This window comes from Diceros bicornis, chromosome 23, assembly GCF_020826845.1.
Source record: "Diceros bicornis minor isolate mBicDic1 chromosome 23, mDicBic1.mat.cur, whole genome shotgun sequence".
NCBI lineage: Eukaryota > Metazoa > Chordata > Mammalia > Perissodactyla > Rhinocerotidae > Diceros > Diceros bicornis.
The window spans coordinates 5328878-5352237 of record NC_080762.1 but is presented as its reverse complement, the minus strand read 5'-3'; the positions used below and the strand labels follow the sequence as shown (position 1 = coordinate 5352237).

Genomic DNA, 23360 nt, shown 5'->3' with positions numbered 1-23360 from the left:
TTGAGAGAGATTTAGAAAGAAAAAATAATGGTCAGTTTCATAAAAAACAAGAAAGACCCATCCTGGAATTTGAAACCACACTGATATGTTTTGTGGAACAGGAAGTTTTAAAAAAGACAAAAGAATTCTAAGCTAGTACAAAAACATCAGGAAATTATTGTGCTTGTTGAGCTATGTCTGAGGGGAATGCTCCTGGTGGAGACGAGCGTGTGACAGCCTGCAGGCTATCAGCGGTTATTGGTGACATCTGATGCCACTGCTTTCTGCCCACCTTTTATCACAAAGCTGTCATGCTCAGAAGAGCGGCCTGGTGTTCACATTTAAAGGGGATTCTTTAGCCAGGTGTCCATGAACTTATAAAATATTATGTCTTTATAGTCACTAATATCACCTTGAATTTAGCATTTCCTTCCGTTTCGAATGTAGGCAAAAACCACAGTAATATTAGCACTACCTCTGATTTCTGCCACCAGGAGAAATCGCTATTTTTGTACTGCAGTGTACTTGTTGCAGATGTCGTGAGATTTCATTTATGCTCATCACTACTTTGAAATGAGTTATTGCACCTGCCTCAGATCTTGTTATTCATAAAGAAGCACATATATGATTACATTACATAATCACAAACTTGGCTATTTAAAAGATATTTTAATAGCTGTATTTCAAGATAATTGTATTCCTTTATAATCCTATGTTTTTAAAAAAATTCTGTCCACTTTAAAGTCTTATTCTGAGACAGGCTCCATGGTCATTACCAAAGTGCCAAAGGAGTTCCTGGCAGAAACAGCTAGGAGCACTCGCCTTAGGTGGAGTTAGTTCTCACTCAGCAGAAGAAAGTGAGTGAGGTTGTTATCCCGGAACAGTGAAGTTCCCCGTTACCATGGACGGTCTACTCTTTCCTCAGGGCAAATATCATTGAGCATAGATTTTTATTTGTCCAAGGGCCTCAACAGATTTTCTGGACCCAGCAGTTTTGCCTCTTACCTCCTGTCCTCATACCAAAGATGATGAAGGAGCTGGGCTTCAAGTCCTGGGGCCAGGAGCCTGCCGTCAACCCATCAGCTCACGCTGCCCTCTGTGGGGTCCACCCCAGATGTGATTCTTGTTCTCACTCCACCCTGGCTCATGGGTGACATAACATTGTGCCATGACACTTGTGTTCTAATGTTTCTGATTCACTAGAAGCTGAAGTTTCCTACCTACTGTTGAATTTTAGTCCCTCACAGGTTTATTAGCTGTCCAGTCTCCTCTAATATCTCAGAGATATAGTGGATAGGTTAGAGTTTCAAGTAAGGGGAGAGTAAATTAACGAACCTCTGTGTGCCTCATCTGTAACATAAGGTTGGTAATGTCCACCTTGCAGGGTTTGTGGGTAGCAAGTGAGATGTAGACACTGCAGGTTCTTAGTAAATGTTAGTTACTTCTCTTTCCATCCTTCCCTTCCCTTCACCCTGGAGCCTATCCTGGCTAGTGCAGCCTTTTCCCCCTAACGGAAAACAGTAAGATGTGAAAGAAGCAGAATCATTTCCTGCTTCTGTGACGGAGGCTAAACTCAGCATTCCGCCTTGTGATGTAGCTCCATCTTCTTACTTCCAGGACAGACGGTGCCATGCCCAGTGGACTGGGAATGCATGTGACTTTATTTTTAGGAAGGAAAGAGGGAAATGTGTTTTTTAAAGTAATGACTGACTTATACTTTGTAAATTATATTTATTGCTTCATGTAAGGCATAATGTTCCGAGTTCCTTTATGTCTCAAAACTGTACACACTAGGAAAAAATTAAATTTATAATTTATTTGTAATTTAATTATCTCACAATGTTTGAGTTAAATGGAAAAGAAAGAATAATTACTTCAAAAGAAAAATTAAGCATTAAAAATTACATAGAAAAATTATTTTTTAAAAAAATTAGGAAAAGAACAAGGTCAATAGAAGTTATGTTTCTAGCAAAAAAATAATAAATGGAATAAATCAATTTCAGCCAATTGCATTGACAAAATACGACTTTACTTTTCACTGATTTGTTGAGATCGATATATCTATGTTTATATCTGTATCTACATCTATCTATACATCTGTACTCCACAGAGACCTCAAATTAATTTACAAATAAGTTTCCAAAAAAGCAATTATTAACCTGGAAAAATTTCAGTAAGAAATGTAGAAGTCTAGTGACTAGACACCTGTAGGAAAAGATTTAGGAAGAAGACAGAAGCGTGATATACATAAAAGCTGTCAGTACCTATACTAGTAACAGTTCCTGAGAAACATTTGGTTCAATTCCGAGAAAGCATGTGGCATAGGTACTTGCTTTTCCAAAGAAAACTATATGCTGATGTCCCCGGAAAGATAGTAGGTCTAATTTGTGCTATTAAGAGAAGGAGAAAGTATTAAAATGGTGAGATGTGAATTGTTATCATTTTACAACATATTCCACATATTTTCAAGTTTCAATTATTAAAGATAGGGAAGAAAATATTCCTTCAAGAACATAATACGGTTACTCAGCAATCACTGAAATGGACAATGGCTTACAAAGCTCTTTAGTGGTTGGGTTCCAAGGAGACAGGGATTCTAAAAGGAATATTTTGAAAAAGAGACACTCCAGACAGTTGCTATGATTATAAAAAATGATATGAAATTAGGATTCAAACAATGTTTCCCTAAGTTAGTTTATACAATAGCTGAGCTTAAGAACACCTTAGAGAACAAGCAGTACAAACTCCCTGTTTTCTGGATGAGGAAACTGTGATGGGGGGAGGGAGAATTTAAATATCTCCGAAGTCTGAGCTGATGCTGCCAGGTGGCAGACCACGGACAGGAACTCAGAAATCCTGACCTCAGTGCTCTTTTCCCTCCACCTCTGCATCTCAGTTGTCTCAAGGAAGTCATGAACGAGGAGCCAAATATTTGCACAAAGTTTTGACTTATCCAATAAATATTTAGATGACTTCACTCTCTCCTTTTCCTACCATCCACCACAGAAACATTGAATGAAGGGAGTGCTATTTCTCTTTCCAAATTAAGAAGTTGTTTTTCTGCCTCTGCTTAACCCATGCTGCCCTGGAAGTGTGCCCACAAACTCATGACACCACACAGCCCACTGCCACAGCATCACTCATCTTCCCTGCAAGGCCCTACTCATTGCCTGCATTCAGTTCAAGGAGTCATTCTTGGTACAAATCAGCAGTGGGCGTCTGGGGTGAGAAGATCTCCCGGCTCAGAATGAGTTTCAGTGCCTTCCTGAACCACCGGTAGCAAAAGACATAGATGATGGGGTTGCAGGCTGAGTTGAAGTAAGCAAACCAGATGAAGATGTCGAAGACCAGTGGAGGTGTGATGAAGTTAAGGAGGCTGTCAACCATTGTGTCAATGGTGAAGGGAAGCCAGCACAACAGGTATATGCCCACAGCGATGCCCAGGGTCTTGGCAGCTTTTGTTTCACGCTTGGCGGCCCCAGCCAGGCTTTTGCTCAAGGTACTGATCTGCTGAGCCTGCCTCGTAGCAACCACAAAGATCTTCACATACAAGCTGATCATGATGAGGCAGGGGGAAAAGAACATAGGGAAGTTTAACCAGCCCCAAAACTTATTGAATAGCAGCTGGCAACTGCCCACACAAGGCATCTCTTCCAGCCACTGGCTGAGCCCTCTCTCTACCACATCTGTGTAGAGGAGGAAGGCAGTGTAAGCTGCTGGTACCCCCCCACCCTGCCAGGACATACCTGAGGGCCACCTTGACTGTGAACTTGGAGGGGTAGTGCAGAGGTGCACAGATGGCACAATGGCGGTCAATGGAAATGAAACAGAGATGGAAGATGGAGGTGAGGCAGAAGAGGGTGTCCAGATACGTATGCAAGCGGCAGAGGAAGTCTCCGAAGAACCAGCAGCTCTCCACGGAGCGAATGGTGCTGAGGGGCAGCACCAGCAGACCCAGAAACAGGTCAGCCAGGGCCAGGGAAAGCAGCAAGAAGTTGGTGGGAGTGTGAAGTGCCTTGAAGTAGGACACAGCAAGTACCACAAACAAATTTCCAAGGACTGTGATCAGCATGCCTGCTGCACAGGCTAGGTAGATCACCAACTGGAGACCCAGAGGATGGACTGTCCTGGGGCAAGACCCATTCACCTGGTAGCAGAACGCTGTGGGGTGTTCTTTAGCACCCTGGTCGAGGACAGCGCTCATTTATGGTTTCTACTCTTCCTCTCTCTCTGGGAACTGGCCGTCTGTCCCATCCAAAAAAAAAAAAAAAAATTCTTTGTCTGCTAAACAATTAGAAAGTGAGATCTAGAGGAGAAACTATAGGGCAGTTTGGAACCTAGTACGATTTCCCTCGGTACTGAATCAAAGGCACCTGAAAATCAAATGCAGCATGGGATTCAAGGTCTCATAAGTGTTGCTTCTGCTTCTCTTGTTTTGTCTGAAACTAGGACAAATGGTACTCTTTCTAGCACTTTTGAAACTAGTGCAGACAATATCCTGAAGGAAAGAGAAGAAGAATGCAAGCTAAATGTTTTCTCAAAGAAAAAGCTGACTATGTCACAGTAGGTAGTACACAATTATTGAGAGAATATCTCTTCCATTTGGATAAATTACCTGTTGTCAAATGTAAAGTGAGCTTTAAAATTAAGAGTCTGAACCAAGTGAAGAATTAATTCTTGTTAACAAATTATTACCTGGGAAAGGAGTAACTTCCGGCTCCTCCCTTCAAGAATTAAATAAATTGACAATGAAATGAGCAGATTAAGCTTTTTAATTATATGTGAACTCTTCCCAAGAAAAGAATTCAGTATACGCATAATTAAAAGAGTAGAGAATTGGCCTATTTCCGTTTTGCATGCTGTACAATTTCTAAAGTTAGTTGTACATCTTGGAAGAACTATCTGATAGCGAAAAGTATTTGATCTATCTGACACTAGTCTATGAAATTTTAAACAAGTTCTAATAAATTGAATTCAAGGTCTCTAAGCTACTTACAGAGATAGGACTCAGAATCACTTCATAACATGTCCTTCTTGTAGCAGGTAGACATAGCTATGCAGAATCCTCTTCCATCAGCAAAGATGACAGATGTGCAATCAGTTGATGATTTTATACTCCAAATGAAAACTACTCCTCCAGGTGGCATGTCATGCAAATGAGTGCTGAAGCAGTACCAAGGGACCTAATTTGCACTATTCACAAGTCTCGGTACTTTAAGTTTCCTTCTCAATACAGGATCATTTATCCTGCCAATTAATGAGAGATGAAAATCAAAGGCACTGGAGTTATATATTCTTTTGTTTAGTGTTATTTTTAGTGAGTTCCATACATCCCTGCTGCTTCAGAATTATTTGTGTACATTTCTCTCAACATGAGAAATAGTTGAGAATAGTTGATGATAAGCCCTTTGGTTTGTGACCCCCACATCAAATTCATCATGATGCCTTTTTTAAGCTCTGTTTTGTGCTGGTTAAAGGAATCACGGTAGATGAAACAGTTCACCTGGACACAGAAGAGTTAGATTCTTGTTCTGCCACTTCTGCTCATCACTTATCCTCTTCCTCCCTCCATCTCCCCACTGGTAAGACTACCTACAGGTAGATTCATGTGTCTGCACCTCACAGGGATGTTATTGAGGAAAATAACACATTCAATCTTATTCTTCCCTCTCTGATTCTTGGTACCAAACCTCCAGAAGATGGAATGCCTGTTTATGGCCTTGGAGAAATTTTTCCAGAATATAAGTCAAACAGATGCTGCAAAAATGACAGAATTCTAAAGGTGGCAATAGATTACATATGCCAGTGGGGCCTGTGGGAGATGGTGAGGAGGTCAAAAAAAATGAAGGAGGTTGGTATGCACCTCCACCTTCTCCGAAGAACCCAGGCTAAACCCAGTGGTGACTGCTGGAAACTTGCCTTCTTGTATCAAGTCCATATGAGTGGAAATAGATTTCTGACTCCAGAACTTAATCAGAGCAGGAAGGATCCTGCCTTACTACATACGATGACACCCCTTAACTTACAAGTCATAATCCATATGCAATCAACCAGGGAGTCCCATGGCTCTAAAGCTAATCTGATCAGGTACCTGTAAAAAATAGGGACAAATGTCTTACAGCTGGAATAAGTCCTAAAGAACAAAACTCTCAGAAAGTTTTTTTTGGTTCTGGGATATATTACATCAAACCTGAAATGCAATATGCAGTCACAAATATATTTGGAGATGTAGAATTTTGTAAAGACTATTTCTGGTTGTGTGATCTCTATGTCTGAGATTACCTAATCCTTCTGCACCCAGTTTTATCTATTAATTGAGTATAATACAATACCTATACCACGATTTTGTTGTGAATATTAATGGGCTAAAATTCATAAGGTGTTAAGAACAGTTGCTGTCACAGAGTAAGCCGAGATGCCAGATGAGAGTGTGAATGGATATTTAGTCCAGATCCTCTGTTAACCTTCCCAAGTTATGGCTCTTATCCCTTCTTCCACTGACTTTCAGAAATACTTTCCAGTTACATAACTATTAGGAGCAAAAATAATTGGATTTGGATCTTCTTCTTTTTCTTCTTTACCTTGGGATTCATTGATGCTCCATTTCCAAAGCTTTCCTCAAAGTGGTTGTGTATTTTAGAAATGGGAAATAAAGGTAAGTGAAATATTTATCAGGTAGTCAAAAGTGTTGTTGAGATTTAGGATTTTATTTTAACAGTTCATCTTGCTACTTAACAACACTAAACTAACAGGCTGGGCTGCAAGAAAGACAGGAATGTTAATGCTTTGCCAGTGAAGAGCAGTGTTGGTCAAGGAGAGAGAAAGGCTATTAGGAGATATTCTAAAAAAAGAAAAATCTAACTGAAGACCCTCCAGGAACCCATATCTCCTCAGCAGTGTTGGGACAGACAGGCGGTTAGTCAGTTCTTAGTTAAGAATTGCCTCTATCCGTATTTGCAATCCGAAACAGCAATCACCATTGATGACTAAGGGCTGAGGGCGTGAGGACTTTTTTTTAACAGAAAGAATAGTAAAAGCAATTCTCTTAAAGATATAAATAAAGAAGCAATTCCAGAGTCTGTTTAGGGAGGACAAGACTTCCTGCTTTTAGTAGCACTTCTGCAATCCAATCAAGATCAATTAAGTGTAGATGAAGAGGAAAACCTTGGTCCGCAGTAGACGAGGCAAAGAGTGTGGGCTTTGCAGAGTGATAGACCTAGTCTTGAATCTTGTAATCTTGGGAAATCTTGCCTAACCTCTTGGAGGAATAGGGTTTTCTAATCTAGAGGTTATAGGAAGTGTTAAGAAGATTAAGTAAAATACCTCATACTACTCATCTGGAACATAGTAGATGCTCAATAAATATCAGTTAATTTCTCCTCTCCTTTATTTTGCATTCTCTCTGAATTTATGTACCCTCTTTGGGGTATTTACTTATTTTTTTAATTTCTTTTTTCATGTTGCTTTGTAAATGTTTCTTAAGGAATTCACGTTTTATTTTAGAGTGCTAGTAATCATCATGAATACAGGAACTTTTTTATCTCCCGAAAGTCTCCCCACTGCATCTTGCAGAGCCTCCACTGCACTGTGCTTTCCTGTTAAATGATTCATCTCCAATTTCCAAAGATTTGATAATGTGTTCCACCCATGTGCGTCTTTAACATTCTGTATTTCCTTCTTTTATGGCAGCTCTGAAGACACGGGGCTGTAGTTTCCTGTTTACTTCCTGTGTCCCCCACTAAGTATCTTCTCCATGAGATGAGGGACTGTGCCTTATTTACCATTATAGCCTGTTAAAAAAAGAAACAGCAGGCCCAAAATGGAGTCACATGGTATCCAATTATCATAGCTCCCCTAATTTTGAACATGCCAGTGTATATTTGGCCAAATTTTATTTTTCATAATGATTTCATTAGACATTAGAAATTGTTACTTACCATTTATGACCAGAAATGCTACTATCAAATTTTAGAAACTAAGTTTGTTTTCATATTCACTCCAATCTTTAATCAGTTATAAAGAGACTCTGCCTTAATTATAATAACCTGAAATTATGAAGCTGGGTGGAGGTGTTATTTGTAGAAGCTCAAACTGGTTCACCTGCTGCAGGTTCAGAGACTCTTCTGTCCTAGAATGTTGTCTATGGATAGTCTTTGCCTGTCCTTGAGAACACTTAGGCCAGAATAGTTCTCCATTCCCCAAAATCGATCTTTTCAATCATTCACTGAGATTTTACGTTTCCACATTTAAATGTGATAAAAGCTATTAGCATACTTTCTGAATGGAAATAAAAATAAATTTTAACAAAACTCACTTTTGAAAGCATCTGTTAGTTAACTCAATCACTTGTCACATATTTTAGAAAAACCACTAAGTCTTTACAATTTTTATTCCACCCTTAAAAGGATCTGTGGCAAAAATCTCTCCTCTTAAAGAAATGGCTTTTAAAAATTTTTAAGAGAAAAAATTAATAATGGTAAGAATTTATTGAATCTCTCTTGTTTGCAAGGCCCATTATCCCCACAACAACAGAGAAGGAATACTGTTCTCATTTTACAGATTAGGAAGTGAAGTAAAGTGGTTGCCCAAGGTCTCTCACTGAGCAATTGGGCAAGCTGGGACTCACCTGTCCTACTCCCAAACCCAGCCCTCTCTACTATGTTATATCTCAAAAGGAGGCACGTCTTGAACAACCACCTTTCCATCTTTGCAACAATTTCATTCCCTCTTGTCTACAAACAGCTTCTGCTGATTACCCCAGGTCGTTGTTAATTGCACGAGAAAGGAAAGAGGAATCACTGAGAAGAAGCGGGATTAGGTTTCAAAAGCCTGGTTTTGAGCTGATGGACTGAGGAGTAAAAGGCAAACACAGGAAGTCACATAATCAATTTGTCCTGAGAACTGGAGGTTCAATATCATTTGCATACATTGTTATCTCTAAAATAATGGGTATTAAAAAATAAGCTTTTCGAGGAGAGTGACGTCAGCATCATGGCGGAGTGAGCTTTCCCGTGAATTCTTCCCCCACAAGATACAACAAAAGCAACAGCCACAGACCAACAACGGAATCCCAGACAGTCAAAAGCTAGAGCGGAGGGATCCACACTGCCGCACATCTGAGAGCGGAACCTGCTGGGCCCCCGGAGGAAGTGGGAAGAGGTAAGGAGAACTCCGCTCCCTCCCCATCAGATCAGCGATCCGGTCTGCGCGGCTCCCAGAGAGGGGGGAGGGGCGGCCCTCGGCGGGAAACTGTAGCTCTTCGGGCTCTCTCAGCCAGTGGGAAACTCCCGCACAGAGGGCTCAGAGGAGCCACAGGGCTACCGTCAACATCTGAGCAACCCAGAGAGTGGATAAAGAGGGGCAAACGAGAAGCCTCCCACGTCAGGGACCCAGAGGGCAAAAGAGAGAGCTCCCCCCTCCCCGCAAGCCGGAGTCTGCAGCTCGACCAGATCTAGCGGTCCGAGGCAGACCTAAATAAACTGGACTGGACCCGTGCATCGCAGTGGGGAAAAAAAACAAAACAAAACAAAACAAAACTGCGGATCGCAGCAGAAAAACTGGGGCAGAGCACAGGGGGCTTAGACTACACAGCCCTTTACCACCAGACAGTGGCGGCAGGTGGAAATTGCAACCAGAGACTTCCAGGATGAGGAAAATCAAAACCAACACAGGAACCACAATGCAAAAATATATGAAATCACCAGACCAGAAACAAAATGACAAGCACCCAGAAATCAACCCCGAAGACACAGAAATCCATAAACTAAATGACAGAGATTTCAAAATAGCTATCATAAAAACACTCAACGAAATACGAGACAACACAGACAAACAATTAAATGAGATTAGGAGTTTCTTCACAAAAGAGATTGAAATCATAAAGAAAAACCTATCAGGGCTGATGGAGATGAAGAACACAATGGAGGAGATAAAGGAGAATCTGGAATCTTTAAAGAACAGAGCTGACAATATGGAGGAAAGAATTAGTACTTTAGAGGATAGGAATACAGATATACTCCAGATGGAAGAAGAGAGAGAACTAAGACTAAAAAGAAATGAAGAAAGACTCCGAGAAATATCGGACTCTATTAGAAAATGTAACATAAGAATTATAGGTATTCCTGAGGGAGAGGAGAGGGAAAGAGGAACAGAGAGCCTATTCAAGGAAATAATAGCTGAAAATTTCCCAAATCTGGGGAAGGAGCAGGAAATACCAGTAAGCGAAGCCAACAGGACGCCTATATATATTAACAGACAAAGGCCTTCACCACGACACCTAGTGGTAAGGCTAGCCAGGGTCAACGACAAAGAAACAATATTAAGGGCAGCTAGACAAAAACAAAAAATAACGTACAAAGGAACTCCCATCAGGCTCTCAGCGGATTTCTCAACAGAAACTTTTCAGGCTAGAAGAGACTGGAATGATATATTCAAAATACTAAAAGACAAAAACTTTCAGCCAAGAATACTCTATCCAGCAAAAATATCCTTCAAATATGATGGAGAAATAGTAACTCTCCCAGATAAACAAAAGCTAAGGGAGTTCATGGCCACGAGACCCCCACTACAAGAAATACTCAAGAAGGCCCTCAGGCCTGAAAACAAGAAGAGAAAGGGAACACAAAGCTTGGAGTAAGGAGAAAAGTAGGTAGACAAAATCAGAGAAATAGTAGATCTTTACCGGAATAGGTTAGCAACCACTTAAATACTAAACTCAAAGATCAAAGGAAGAAATTCACCAAAAATAAATTTAACCTCATCACTGTAAACACACAGCCACAACACAAGATAGAATAAGGTATAACAAGAGCAACTTAGAAGGGGAAGAGGAAAGTGACTGAATTGACTTAGTATAAGGAAATAGGAGGCTACCAGATAATGGACTATCTCATACAGAAGATTTTTTGCCCAAACCTCAAGGTAACCACTAAACAAATAATCAAATTAAAACCACATATGATAAACAAAGAGAAAACTAGAAGAATCATAAGACAGAACAACCAAACTGAATTGGCAGTCCAAAACAAATGGGACAAGAAACAAAGGAAATGCAAAAGAACCAGAAAATAAGTGACAAAACAGCAACATTCAACCCTCATATTTCAATAATTACCCTAAATGTAAATGGATTGAACTCTCCAATCAAAAGATACAGAGTGGCAGGATGGATTAAAAAGCAAGACCCAACAATATGCTGCCTTCAGGAAACACATCTTAGCACTAAAGACAAGCACAGGCTCAGAGTGAAAGGATGGAAGACAATACTCCAAGCTAATGGCAAACAAAAGAAAGCAGGTGTTGCCATACTCATATCAGACAAAGTAGACTTCAAGATAAAACAGGTTAAGAAAGACAAAGAAGGGAAATATATAATGATAAAAGGGACACTCCATCAAGAAGACATATCACTTATAAATATATATGCACCCAACATAGGAGCACCAATGTACATAAAACAACTATTAACAAACCTAAAAGGAGAAATCAACAACAACACAATAATAGTAGGGGATCTTAACACCCCACTTACAGCAATGGATAGATCATCCAGACAAAAAGTTAATAAAGAAATATTAGACTTAAATGAAAAACTGGACGAGATGGACCTAGTAGACATATACAGAGCACTCCACCCAAAAACAGCTGACTACACATTCTTCTCAAGCGCGCATGGAACATTCTCTAGGATAGACCATATGTTGGGAAAAAAAGCAAGCCTCAATAAATTTAAGAAGATTGAAATCATAACAAGCATCTTTTCAGACCATAAGGCTATGAAACTGGAAATGAACCAGGAAAAAAAAACTGGGAAAGTGACAAAAATGTGGAGATTAAACAACATGCTACTGAACAACCAATGGATCATTGATGAAATTAAAGGAGAAATCAAAAACTATCTGGAAACAAACGAAAATGATAACATACCATATCAAACCATATGGGACGCAGCAAAAGCGGTCCTGAGAGGGAAACTCATAGCGATACAAGCCCACCTTAACAAACAAGAAAAAGCCCTAATAGGCAACCTTAAATTACACCTAACAGAACTAGAAAAAGAAGAACAAACAAAGCCCAAAGCCAGCAGAAGGAGAGAAATAATAAAAATCAGAGCAGAAATAAATGATATTGAGACCAAAAAAACAGTAGAAAGGATTAATGAAACAAAGAGTTGGTTCTTCGAGAAGATAAACAAAATAGACAAACCCTTAGCCAGGCTAACTAAGAAAAAAAGAGAAAAGGCTCAAGTAAATAAAATTAGAAATGAAAGAGGAGAAATCACAACGGATACCATGGAAATACAGAGGATTATAAGAGAATACTATGAGAAATTATATGCCAACAAATTGGACAATCTAGAAGAAATGGATAAATTCTTAGACTTATACAACCTCCCAAAATTGAACCAAGAAGAAATGGAGAATCTGAATAGACCAATCACAAGTAAAGAGATTGAAATAGTAATCAAAAACCTCCCAAAAAATAAAAGTCCAGGACCAGATGGCTTCTCCAGTGAATTTTACCAAACATTCAAAGAAGATTTAATACCCATCCTCCTCAAACTATTCCAAAAAATAGAGGAAGATGGAACACTTCCTGAATCATTCTATGAGGCCAACATCACCCTGATACCAAAACCAGACAAAGACAATACAAAGAAAGAAAATTACAGGCCAATATCGCTGATGAACATTGATGCAAAAATCCTCAACAAAATATTGGCAAACCGAATACAACAATATATTAAAAAGATCATACACCATGATCAAGTGGGATTTATACCAGAGACGCAGGGATGGTTCAACATCCGCAAATCAATCAACGTGATACATCACATCAACAAAACAAAGAATAAAAACCACATGATCGTCTCAATAGACGCAGAGAAGGCATTTGACAAGATACAACATCCATTTATGATAAAAACTCTCAATAAAATGGGAATAGAAGGAAAGTACCTCAACATAATAAAGGCCATATATGACAAACCCACAGCTAACATCATACTCAACGGGGAAAGACTGAAAGCCATTCCTCTGAGAACAGGAACGAGGCAGGGCTGCCCACTCTCACCACTCCTGTTCAACATAGTACTGGAGGTTTTGGCCAGAGCAATTAGGCAAGAAAAAGGAATAAAAGGAATCCAAATAGGTAACGAAGAAGTGAAACTCTCACTATTTGCAGATGACATGATTGTATATATAGAAAACCCTAAAGAATCTGTTGGAAAACTGTTAGAAACAATCAACAACTACAGCAAAGTTGCAGGGTACAAAATCAATCTACAAAAATCAGTTGCATTTCTATATGCTAATGAACTAACAGAAAGAGAGCTCAAAAAGATAATACCATTTACAATTGCATCAAAAAGAATAAAATACCTAGGAATAAATCTTACCAAGGAGGTGAAGGACCTATACAATGAGAACTACAAGACATTATTGAGGGAAATCTACGATGACATAAAGAAATGGAAAGATATCCCATGCACGTGGATTGGAAGAATAAACATAGTTAAAATGTCTATATTACCTAAAGCAATCTACAGATTCAATGCAATCCCAATCAGAATCCCAATGACATTCTTCACAGAAATAGAAAAAAGCATACTAAAATTTATATGGGGCAACAAAAGACCCTGAGTAGCTAAAGAAATCCTAAAGAAAAAGAACAAAGCAGGAGGCATCACAATTCCTGACTTCAAAACATACTACAAAGCAATAGTAATCAAAACAGCATGGTACTGGTACAAAAACAGACACACAGATCAATGGAACAGAATTGAAAGCCCAGAAATAAAACCACACATATACGGACAGCTAATTTTCGACAAAGGTGCTAAGGACATGCAATGGAGAAAGGAAAGTCTCTTCAATAAATGGTGTTGGGAAAACTGGACAGCCACATGCAAAAGAATGAAAGTGGACCATGTGCTATCGCCATTCACAAAAATTAACTCAAAATGGATCAAAGACCTGAAGGTGAGACCTGAAACTATAAAACTCATAGAAGAAAATATAGGCAACACACTATTTGACATTGGGTTTAAAGGAATCTTTTCGGATGACATGCCTACCCAGACTAGGGAAACTAAAGAAAAAATAAACAAGTGGGACTTTATCAGACTAAAGAGCTTTTATAAGACAAATGAAACCAGAATCAAGATGAACAAACAACCAACCAGCTGGGAGAGAATATTTGCAAAACATACATCTGACAAGGGGTTGATCTCCATAATATATAAAGAACTCACACAATTGAACAACAAAAAAACAAACAACCCGATCAAAAAATGGGCAGAGGAAATGAACAGACACTTCTCCAAGGAAGATATACAGATGGCCAATAGGCACATGAAAAGATGCTCAACATCACTAATCATCAGGGAAATGCAAATCAAAACAACACTAAGATACCACCTCACGCCCGTTAGAATGGCTATAATCACCAAGACAAAAAACAACAAATGTTGGAGAGGATGTGGAGAAACAGGAACCCTCATACACAGCTGGTGGGAATGCAAATTGGTGCAGCCTCTATGGAAAACGGTATGGAGATTCCTCAAAGAATTAAAAATAGAGATGCCCTATGATCCAGCCATCCCACTGCTGGGAATCTATCCAACGCACCTGAAATCAACAATCCAAAGAGGCTTATGCACCCCTATGTTCATTGCAGCATTATTCACCATAGCCAAGAAGTGGAAGCAACCTAAGTGTCCCTCGACTGACGATTGGATTAAGAAAATGTGGTATATATATACAATGGAATACTACTCAGCCATAAAAAAAGACAAAATCGTCCCATTTGCAACAACATGGATGGACCTGGAGGGTATTATGTTAAGTGAAATAAGCCAGAAAGAGAAAGACAAACACTGTATGATCTCACTCATATGTGGAATATAAACCAACACATGGACAGAGAAAACTGGACTGTGGTTACCCGGGAAGTGGGGGTGGGGGGTGGGCGCAAGGGGTGAAGGGAGTCATATATGGGGTGATGGACAAACAAAAATGTACAACCCAAAATTTCACAATGTTAGAAACCATTAAAATATCAATAAAAAAAAAATAGATCCAAGTTGGAAAAGCCCGGAAAAAAAAAATAAAAAAAAATAAGCTTTTCCTGTTCAGCACAGACGTAGGAGCAGGTTCCTGCTGTTTCGATGAGGTAGATCCCACAATGTTTCCTGAAGTGAGACCACTAGACAGACCGTCCAAAGATGCCAGTTCCTGATCTTACATCTTTTCTTCCATTCTCCTTCCTCTAAACAAGCCATGCCTGTTATCCCAAAGGCCATTCAAGAGCCCACATGGATCACTTTTATTAGTGTGTAATGAGAGACTGAAGCAACTAACACAGGTTATAGGAAGCCACTTTCTAGCTCGGCAATGGTCCTGGAGGGGTGGTATTGTATTATGCGTTATATTTATACTGATTTTTTAATTTGCTTCTCTTCATTCATCTGACTATTAAAACCAAAACATAATTTGGCAAGGAGGAAACAGTTAAAATCTAGTATTGGAAATTTCAGTCTATTTCATGCCTCCCCCTCACCTGATGGGGAAATCAAGCCTTGTAGCGGGGCACACAAGGTGCGCCCAGTCCACCTCTGACATTCTCGCAGCTTCATCTCCCCACATCGTGTGGCTGAACTGATTCTGCTCCCACACAGGTATCCTGCTGCTTCTTTTGCTCATTTTGTTTCCTGTGATGAATTGTGCTCTGCCGACCTAAGCTGAGAACTGCATTTCCAGAGTCTCTTTACCTGCATGACTCCAAGGTAGAGGAACTTTGGGGAGATTTGGAAAGCAGAAGTGAAGTGCAGTCACTATTCTGCAGATGTTTGCAGGCAGGCTTAGTGGTGGACAGACAGGGGCACCTGACGTGTTCCATCTGGCCTCACTCCTGTCTGCTGACACTCCCACCAAACTCTCGGGGGAGGACCCACCGAGGCAGTAGCTAACTCACTACAGACTCCTCTACAGGGAGGAAGGTGTCCATGGCAGTCACCATCCTCCTGAGATAATGGCTGCTCTATTCAACCTGGATGAGTCCTGGAAAGGAGAGCATTGGATTAGGAATAATGATGGGGTGGTTCACTTTTCCTTGGACTAGCCTGGGAAGAGCACGTGGAGCTGTTTTGAGAAACATGAGCTAATGTTTGTGGAAACCCTTTGTAAATTACAAAAGTCCTTGATTAAGGTAAGGAATGATTATGACTGCAGTAGAAGCTTCGCCTGCTCCTTCATTTCTCCTCTAATTAGCTCTGCTCCTAGTGGGGAAAAGAAAATGCTGATCTACAAAATGTCCTCAGACCCAAGCTCCTTGTATTAAGTAACACATTTAATGTTCTTCTGAGGGTCAAATGAGAAAATAAATATGTGCTGAATGAATGGCTGCCCTTCCTATTCAGTCCCTCAGATTTAGCAGTCCAAATGTCTGTTGGATTCCCAAAGAGGAAGGGAGGCTCATCACGCAAAGCAAATTGTAAAGTGCTCCTGCCATCATAGGGTGGTCTATTGCCCCATCAGGGCCTGGAAGGAGGTCTAACTTGGCCTGACGCCTGAAGAACTCCTCCTGTTCCTTTGATTCTTCAAAAGGAAGGAATACTTTAGCCTCTGAATATTGCCTCCAGGATTAGGGGAAGGGGAAATCTCCTGAAGGATTAAATTACCACAATCAGAAGAGAATAAACCAATACCCCGTTAAGCTTCTTAAAACCCAATTTTGATTTCAAATACTGTCCTGTGATAATGGTAATTTACTGCAACGTCTCAGGACCTATAAATACTATATTCAAATTATCAAATTACAAGTACTGACCTTGAGAAGCTGTAAATGTTCAACAGAACACATAGATCAAGAGGGTATGGACAATTCCCAACTGAATTAGAGATGTTATTAAAGGTGTTTTGGAGTAATGAGTCTATAGATAGACTGGAGCAAGGGTAGATTCAGAAAAGCAAAAGGGCTCATAAAAGCACTAAGGATTTATGTATGCGAACATTAGAAACCCTAGGATTAGATGTTCTACACGGAGGTGTAATGTCATTTGGCCAGGTCAGAGAATGGAGGGAGTTTGGTTAATCAAGTATTCTGATATTACTATAAGAATTACTGTTTTAAAATATGCTAAACATTAAAACCTATGGTAATGGTAACAAAAGTTTTCTCTTTGCAATTTACCAGTGTCTTAAGGTTCTTGTTATGAAAAGCAAACTTAGTTCCTGCAAAAGTAGGCAAATGTTGATGAATAAATTACTCCAGCCATGTATAAACAGATTCTAAGTTTGTGAGCATCTAAGTTTGGGTTGGAAGAGTTCTTCTATTGAACATTTCCATTTAGTAAATTTCCCAGTCTGTCAATACACAGGATAGTGAACAATATTTCTATATGACCAAACCTTTCTATAAAACACTTGCACTATTGAGGCATTAGGAAAGGGAGGAGAAGACCTCATTTCTATCCTCAGAAAGTTCACTATATGAGCATGAAGTTCATTCTGACTGTTGCAAAGATTTATGAGTTGGTGAGTCATTTTCCACTATGTGTCTCTGCTGGCCGTGTCCCCAGGTTCCCCAGCACAACATTGTGCACGTATAACCAAAGCCCGTTAGAAGAGGAATTCAAATCAATTCAATTTCTTCCCTACAAATAGGCTCTTTCCTTCATCATCCCTCCCAGAGGAAAGAGTCTCTGTTGTCCAACATCCTTTGTTATACTGTGAATTTGAGTAATTCTTTCCCATTTTCCTCAAAGTTTCTATGCTTTAGTTATCCAGTGACTATGTTCAGAGATTTTTATGGGAAAGGCACCATGCCAAGCACTGTGGGATGAAATGATGAATAATATCAGGACACAGTCTCACACACAATAAGCTTATAGATTAGACAAGGAACCAACATACCAGTGTACACCCAACCCTAGTACAAAGCAGGAGTCAGAAGGGCCAGGTGTGGTGTGGTGGGGTGGGCATAGAAGGAAAACACTAGATATGTTGAGTTTAAGATCTTGCTGGAGCATCCAAAAAGATACTCCAGTGGTAGTGAGAGATGAGAAACTCAAATTTGGGGGAAATGATAGGGCTGAAAATAAATATACTTGAGAGAAATCCATATAGAGGTGATAATTGAAGCTGTGAGGTTAGATAAGATTAGAGTAGGGTTTTTCAACCATGGCACTGTGGAAGTTTTGGGCCAGATAATTCTTTGTTGGGGGGCTGTTCTGCATTGTCGGATGTTTAGCAGCATCCCGGCCTTTACTCTCTAGATGTCAGCAGTACTCCCTCCCCATTGTGACACCAAAAATGTCTCTAGACATTGCCAAATGTCCCCAAGGGGCAAAACCATCCCTGGTCATGGACCAGTAGATTAGAGAGACAGAGAGATGATGTGAAGAATGAAAAGAAGATTGTAAAGGACAAAATTTGGTGAAATAAATTGATAGGGCAGGAGAAGGAAGAGAAAGACAAAAGGACAAAGAGAACAGAATTCATTGAGGCAATAAATATTGTCCTAAAACTCCGGGGAGGGAAAGAACTTCAGTTTGTGAATGAAGCTCAGTCTTGGTGAGTATTGGTATGTGCACACACGCCCGAAGAGATGGACACGCCACCTGTATGTACACACTCAGGCCACCTGTACACATAGATCAAAAGTATGTACTGAGAGAAAGAAAGAATATATATTTCTAAACTCTTTCTTTATTCATTCTTCTCATTTAATGACAGTCCAATGTTATCAAAATATTGCAAACCTCACATTAATTCTTTTTGAAAACAAGTTTAAGTCAGAACCAATTAAATTGGAAGTAATTATAATTGTGTGCTTCCTTCTCCCCTTCCGTGTTACTCACATGCTCCATAATTCAGGCTCCCAGTATTCCCAAGGCCTCTCCCCACTCCTCTAAGATGTAACAACAATCTCCAGAAAGATTTAGATAAACTCAGTTATACATGGCTGTCAATGAGTGTGAAGACCAGCTGTGTCTCCTCTTCTGATGTTTACAAGAAAAAAAGGAGACTATTCTTATTTGATTTAAACCAAAGAAGTGAAATTTTAAGTCTCTTATTTTGGAAATTCAGGAATCAGCAAGCCTTGAGAGAGAGTTTCTTATTATTGGAGGTGCCTTCTCCAGAATCCCAGAAATTGGCCACTTTGGTAGCTTTGGTATACCCAGCAGGCGAGATCTAATGCTCCTACTTAGGTGTCTATTACACCAACTGGAAGAATACCCTTATCTCATCTCTCCATGTCCCTATCTTTGGGTGGAAAGAGCATCCAAGATTCCCCATCAGGAAAGAATTCTAGAGATTGGAGAATGCACTGTCTAAGCATGTGCGGGAAACAGGCTTAGGGCGGAAGAGTCAGGGTGGAAGATCATTCCTGTGACAATTATCCTCAATGCCTTGCGAAACCAAGGGTAAAACATGCCGTATATAATGGGATTGAAAGTGGAATTGAAATAACCCAGCCAGAGGAAGACACTGTACAAATCTTCAGGCGTTGTGAAATTAATGAAAGGGTCTGTAATTGTCAAGACAAAAAAGGGCAGCCAGCATGACACAAACACTCCCATGACTACACTTAAAGTCTTGGTGGCTTTGCTTTCTTTTTTGGATGATGCCTTCATTTTGCTTTCTGATCCAGCCTGTTTCATCACGGGACCCGTGCCGATTTGCTTAGCATGCTTCCTGGCTACTGTGAAAATGTGCGTGTAAACCCCCACCATCACTGTCCCAGGGAGAAAGAAGGCTATAAAGGAGGCCAGGGCCCCCCAGAGCTTGTTAAATATCAACACGCACAAACCCGTGCAGTCAATGGCTGCAACAAAATCTTCTGCACCAATTATGTTTAATTCTGAGAATACCAGGCTGAAGGCAAAAAATATTGGAATAGACCAACTGATGAATAGAAACACCTTTACGACAGGGACGGTGATTTTGGTGACATAATGCAAAGGGTCACAAACAGCATAGTAGCGGTCCACAGAGATGAAACAGAGGTGAAAAATGGAGGTGGTACAGAGCATGATGTCGCAGCAGCTATGGACTTTGCAAAAGAGATCCCCAAAGTACCAGCAGGATTCGATGGACCGGATCATACTGAAGGGCATGACCACACAGCTCAGCAGAAAGTCAGTGGTGGCCATGGAGAGGATCAGGAAGTTGGTCGGGAAATGGAGCTGCTTGAAGTGGGCGATGGAAATGATCACAACCAGGTTGCCCAGCATGGTCACCACAATAGCACCAGTCATGACAACGTACATGGCGCAGACACTCAGCACAGACCTCACATGTCTAGGGCACGAATTGTTAACCAAAGGAAAGCAAAACTGTGCTTCTGGGGGGTTCCAAAGGTCAGATGAATTCATCATCTTTATCCCGTGGGTGCTATGAGTCTTTCGCAAAAGTACTGTGTTCCTCTCCTTTCTGTGAAAGAAAGAGGAAAAATAATAAAAATCGCTGGCGGTGCAACTTTTCAGAGAGGCCCAGCTAGCTGCATTTCCAATCCCAGGTTAACTCTCTATTAACCAGACGCTGCTTCCCAAATTTTCATGTGCGTACGAGTCACCCACACATCTTTTTTTTTTTTTTTTTTTGTGAGGAGATCAGCCCTGTGCTAACATCCGCCAATCCTCCTCTTTTTTTGCTGAGGAAGACAGCCCTGGGCTAACATCTGTGCCCATCTTCCTCCACTTTATATGGGACGCCGCCACAGCATGGCTTGCCAAGCAGTGCGTCGGTGCGCACCCGGGATCCGAACCAGCGAACCCTGGGCCGCCGCAGCAGAGCGTGCGCACTTAACCGCTTGCGCCACCGGGCCGGGCCCGACCCACACATCTTTTTATAGCACAGATTCTGATTCTGGGGTGAGGGCCGAGAGTCTGCATTTCTCACCAGCTCTCAGGAGATGCCCATGCTGCTAGTCTAAGACCATCCCCTGACTAGGAAGGGACTAAAGACAACTGAATGTATATTGTCACCCAACATCTAAGTAACCCAGATAAAACCACCTCAGTAACCCAGGTAAATGCATGATCTGATTGCACGAACGTGTAACCCTTACTCGGGATTCCATCTGTAGGCAGGTCAAGAATTTCCCTTGTCCCACTTTTATTCACCAATTTGCTGAATAAAAGTCCTTCAAGAATTACCAGCACCTGTGGAACTATTATTTAATGTTTAGATTAAATGATAATTGCAATCTAAAGATTGTGCTTCTTTTTTTTTTAAAATTTCTCCTGTGAGTATTTGTAAATGCTTTGGCTCCTGCCACTTAATACATACTGTTCAGTTAAGGAAACATTTCTCTATGCAATGTCAACAATATAGTTTTTAGAATTTAGAGAATATGGTAAATTAAAACTATGCTAAAGCCTACAAGATTATACATGAATAATCTCAGAAAAAGGAAAAATATCTCAAACGATTAACTCTGTACATCTCATGGGTTGTCTCCTTTCATTAAGAGCTGCATTCGTTCATGAACTCAAACTCAGGTTGAGGTGGTCTGGTCCACAGATTTCATCTTACATTGGTTACAAATTTGGCATGCTCATTGTTTAAGCTGTCACTTTATATAATTCATGCTGTTGCCTTTAAAATGTGAAAATAATGGGACTGAATCACCCAGAATATGACCTGGGTTTGGTTTGTTTTTCCAGTGCTGGGACTGGATGCGCAGCCCTGATGACCAATGACAAGTGTTAGTCAGATCTAAGGCCAGTTTCGAGAAGTGAACTTTGGCCTGAGAATAGATTAAAACTCACTAGTCCATCACCAACACGAACCCACAAGCACATCCTCACCAGATTTACTTGGAAAAGACATTAATGAGAATACAAGTACCTTTGGAAATAATACTTATAGTAGCTACTGCTATAGCTCAGCAATTTTTTCCAATGTTTATTATTTGAAATCTTAACAGTATGGCACATTTTATTTGCTCTGGATATAGTAACAAATTCTCAGATTAGCATTTTTATTTAGATATATTTTAATTGTACCAGTCAAAAACTATTCAATTGAGTTGAACTTGAGAAACCAAAACATACAGAAGTAAAATGTAAAAAGGACAAAGACTTATGCAACTCCTTTATAAACTATCAGTTTTAGAACACACAGTACAAATTGTTTAATTACTTATCACTTTGGTTCCTAAGCTCTGATAAATAAATGAAAAGCAATGGGATATGTTGGAGTATATGAGGAAGACATTTGGCGTAAAACTAATTCGGCCTGAGCTCATTTTCCCAAAAGAGCCTGACGTGGCCTGTCAAGCATGCATTGTACATCTGCTTTAAACATTTCCTATGTCCCAAAGACGAAAATGATGCCTTTAAAGATAGGGATGTAGCTTCCCCACATATCGGTATTTCTTCAAGGATAAGCATCTCTTCTTGGAAACCAAGAATTAATTACCAGCTTGCTGTGCTCACCTTGTGACCACCGACCTGCTGTGCCAGCTAAGCGTCTCTTGACAGTAGTGAAAGGGATGTTCCTGTCATATGTGATGTATGCTCTTTATTCCAAAACGGTATATAACCGCTCTGTACACCCCACTTCTTCGGTGCCCGTCCTTCCTTGGGGAAGGTAGGCCCTTGGATATAGTCCTCTAACTTGGCTCATAATAAACTTACCCCAATTTTGATTTATAGATTGACTATGGATTATTTGTATCGATATTTCTAAGATACTGATTAAATACCTGACCTCTTTTAAGTTAACTTTATTCTACCTTTTATTTTCCTTGCTTTTGTGAACTAAAACAATTTTTTTCTTTAAATCTTTTAAAAATTACCCTTAAAAATAGCTAACAACTACCACAAAATTACTCAAGCCTTTGTCACCAAATCTCCATAGAGATAGCATTCCTCACCCAAAATAGTACCCCCTTCAATGTGCCATGGTATAATTTTTGGAGTTTTAAGTTTAATTTTTGAAAACCTAATCTCTGAAAGGATTGATGTAATTTAACCTCCTAGGTTTGTAAAGAGAATTTCCTTTATTTTATTTTATTTATTTATTTTTTTGTGTGTAGAAAACATGTATGAAACAGCTGCTAGAAATTAACAGCATTGTCTCATGTTTCTGATGCATGGTTATAGATATCAGGGAAATAGTCAAACATTTAAGTGTTAGATTAAGAGAAAAAGATAAAGTAAGACACATGTATTTATTTTAAAAGTTATTACCTGGGTGGATTGTTAAGGTAGTGGTGAAGATGATAACACCTTTAAGCCCCTATCTTAAACTCTCAGCCAAAAATTACAAACACAAGTAAGCACACACAAATAGGACTACCAGTCCACTGCTCTGTTAAAAAAGGAAATTGTCATGAAATTAAATGTGGTTGGGGTTTTGTTTGTTATTTTA

General features: G+C 39.9%; 2 protein-coding genes across 2 annotated transcripts; both read right to left on the bottom strand.

The window, feature by feature from the left end:
- Window positions 1-3168: 3168 nt before the first annotated feature.
- Window positions 3169-4183, bottom strand: TAAR5 (trace amine associated receptor 5). Its single transcript, XM_058566251.1, is given in 2 exon segments — window positions 3169-3705; window positions 3707-4183. Coding segments are annotated over 2 exon segments (1014 nt in total).
- A 15129-nt stretch (window positions 4184-19312) lies between these two features.
- On the bottom strand, window positions 19313-20359 carry LOC131420363 (trace amine-associated receptor 4). Its single transcript, XM_058566250.1, has one exon. The coding sequence runs from the start codon at window positions 20357-20359 to the stop codon at window positions 19313-19315; it is 1047 nt and encodes a 348-aa protein (XP_058422233.1).
- Window positions 20360-23360: the final 3001 nt, after the last annotated feature.

Coding starts and splice junctions, on each gene's coding strand:
- LOC131420363 (XM_058566250.1), bottom strand. CDS start 20,359: ATGATGAATTCATCTGACCTTTGGAACCCCCCAGAAGCACAGTTTTGC.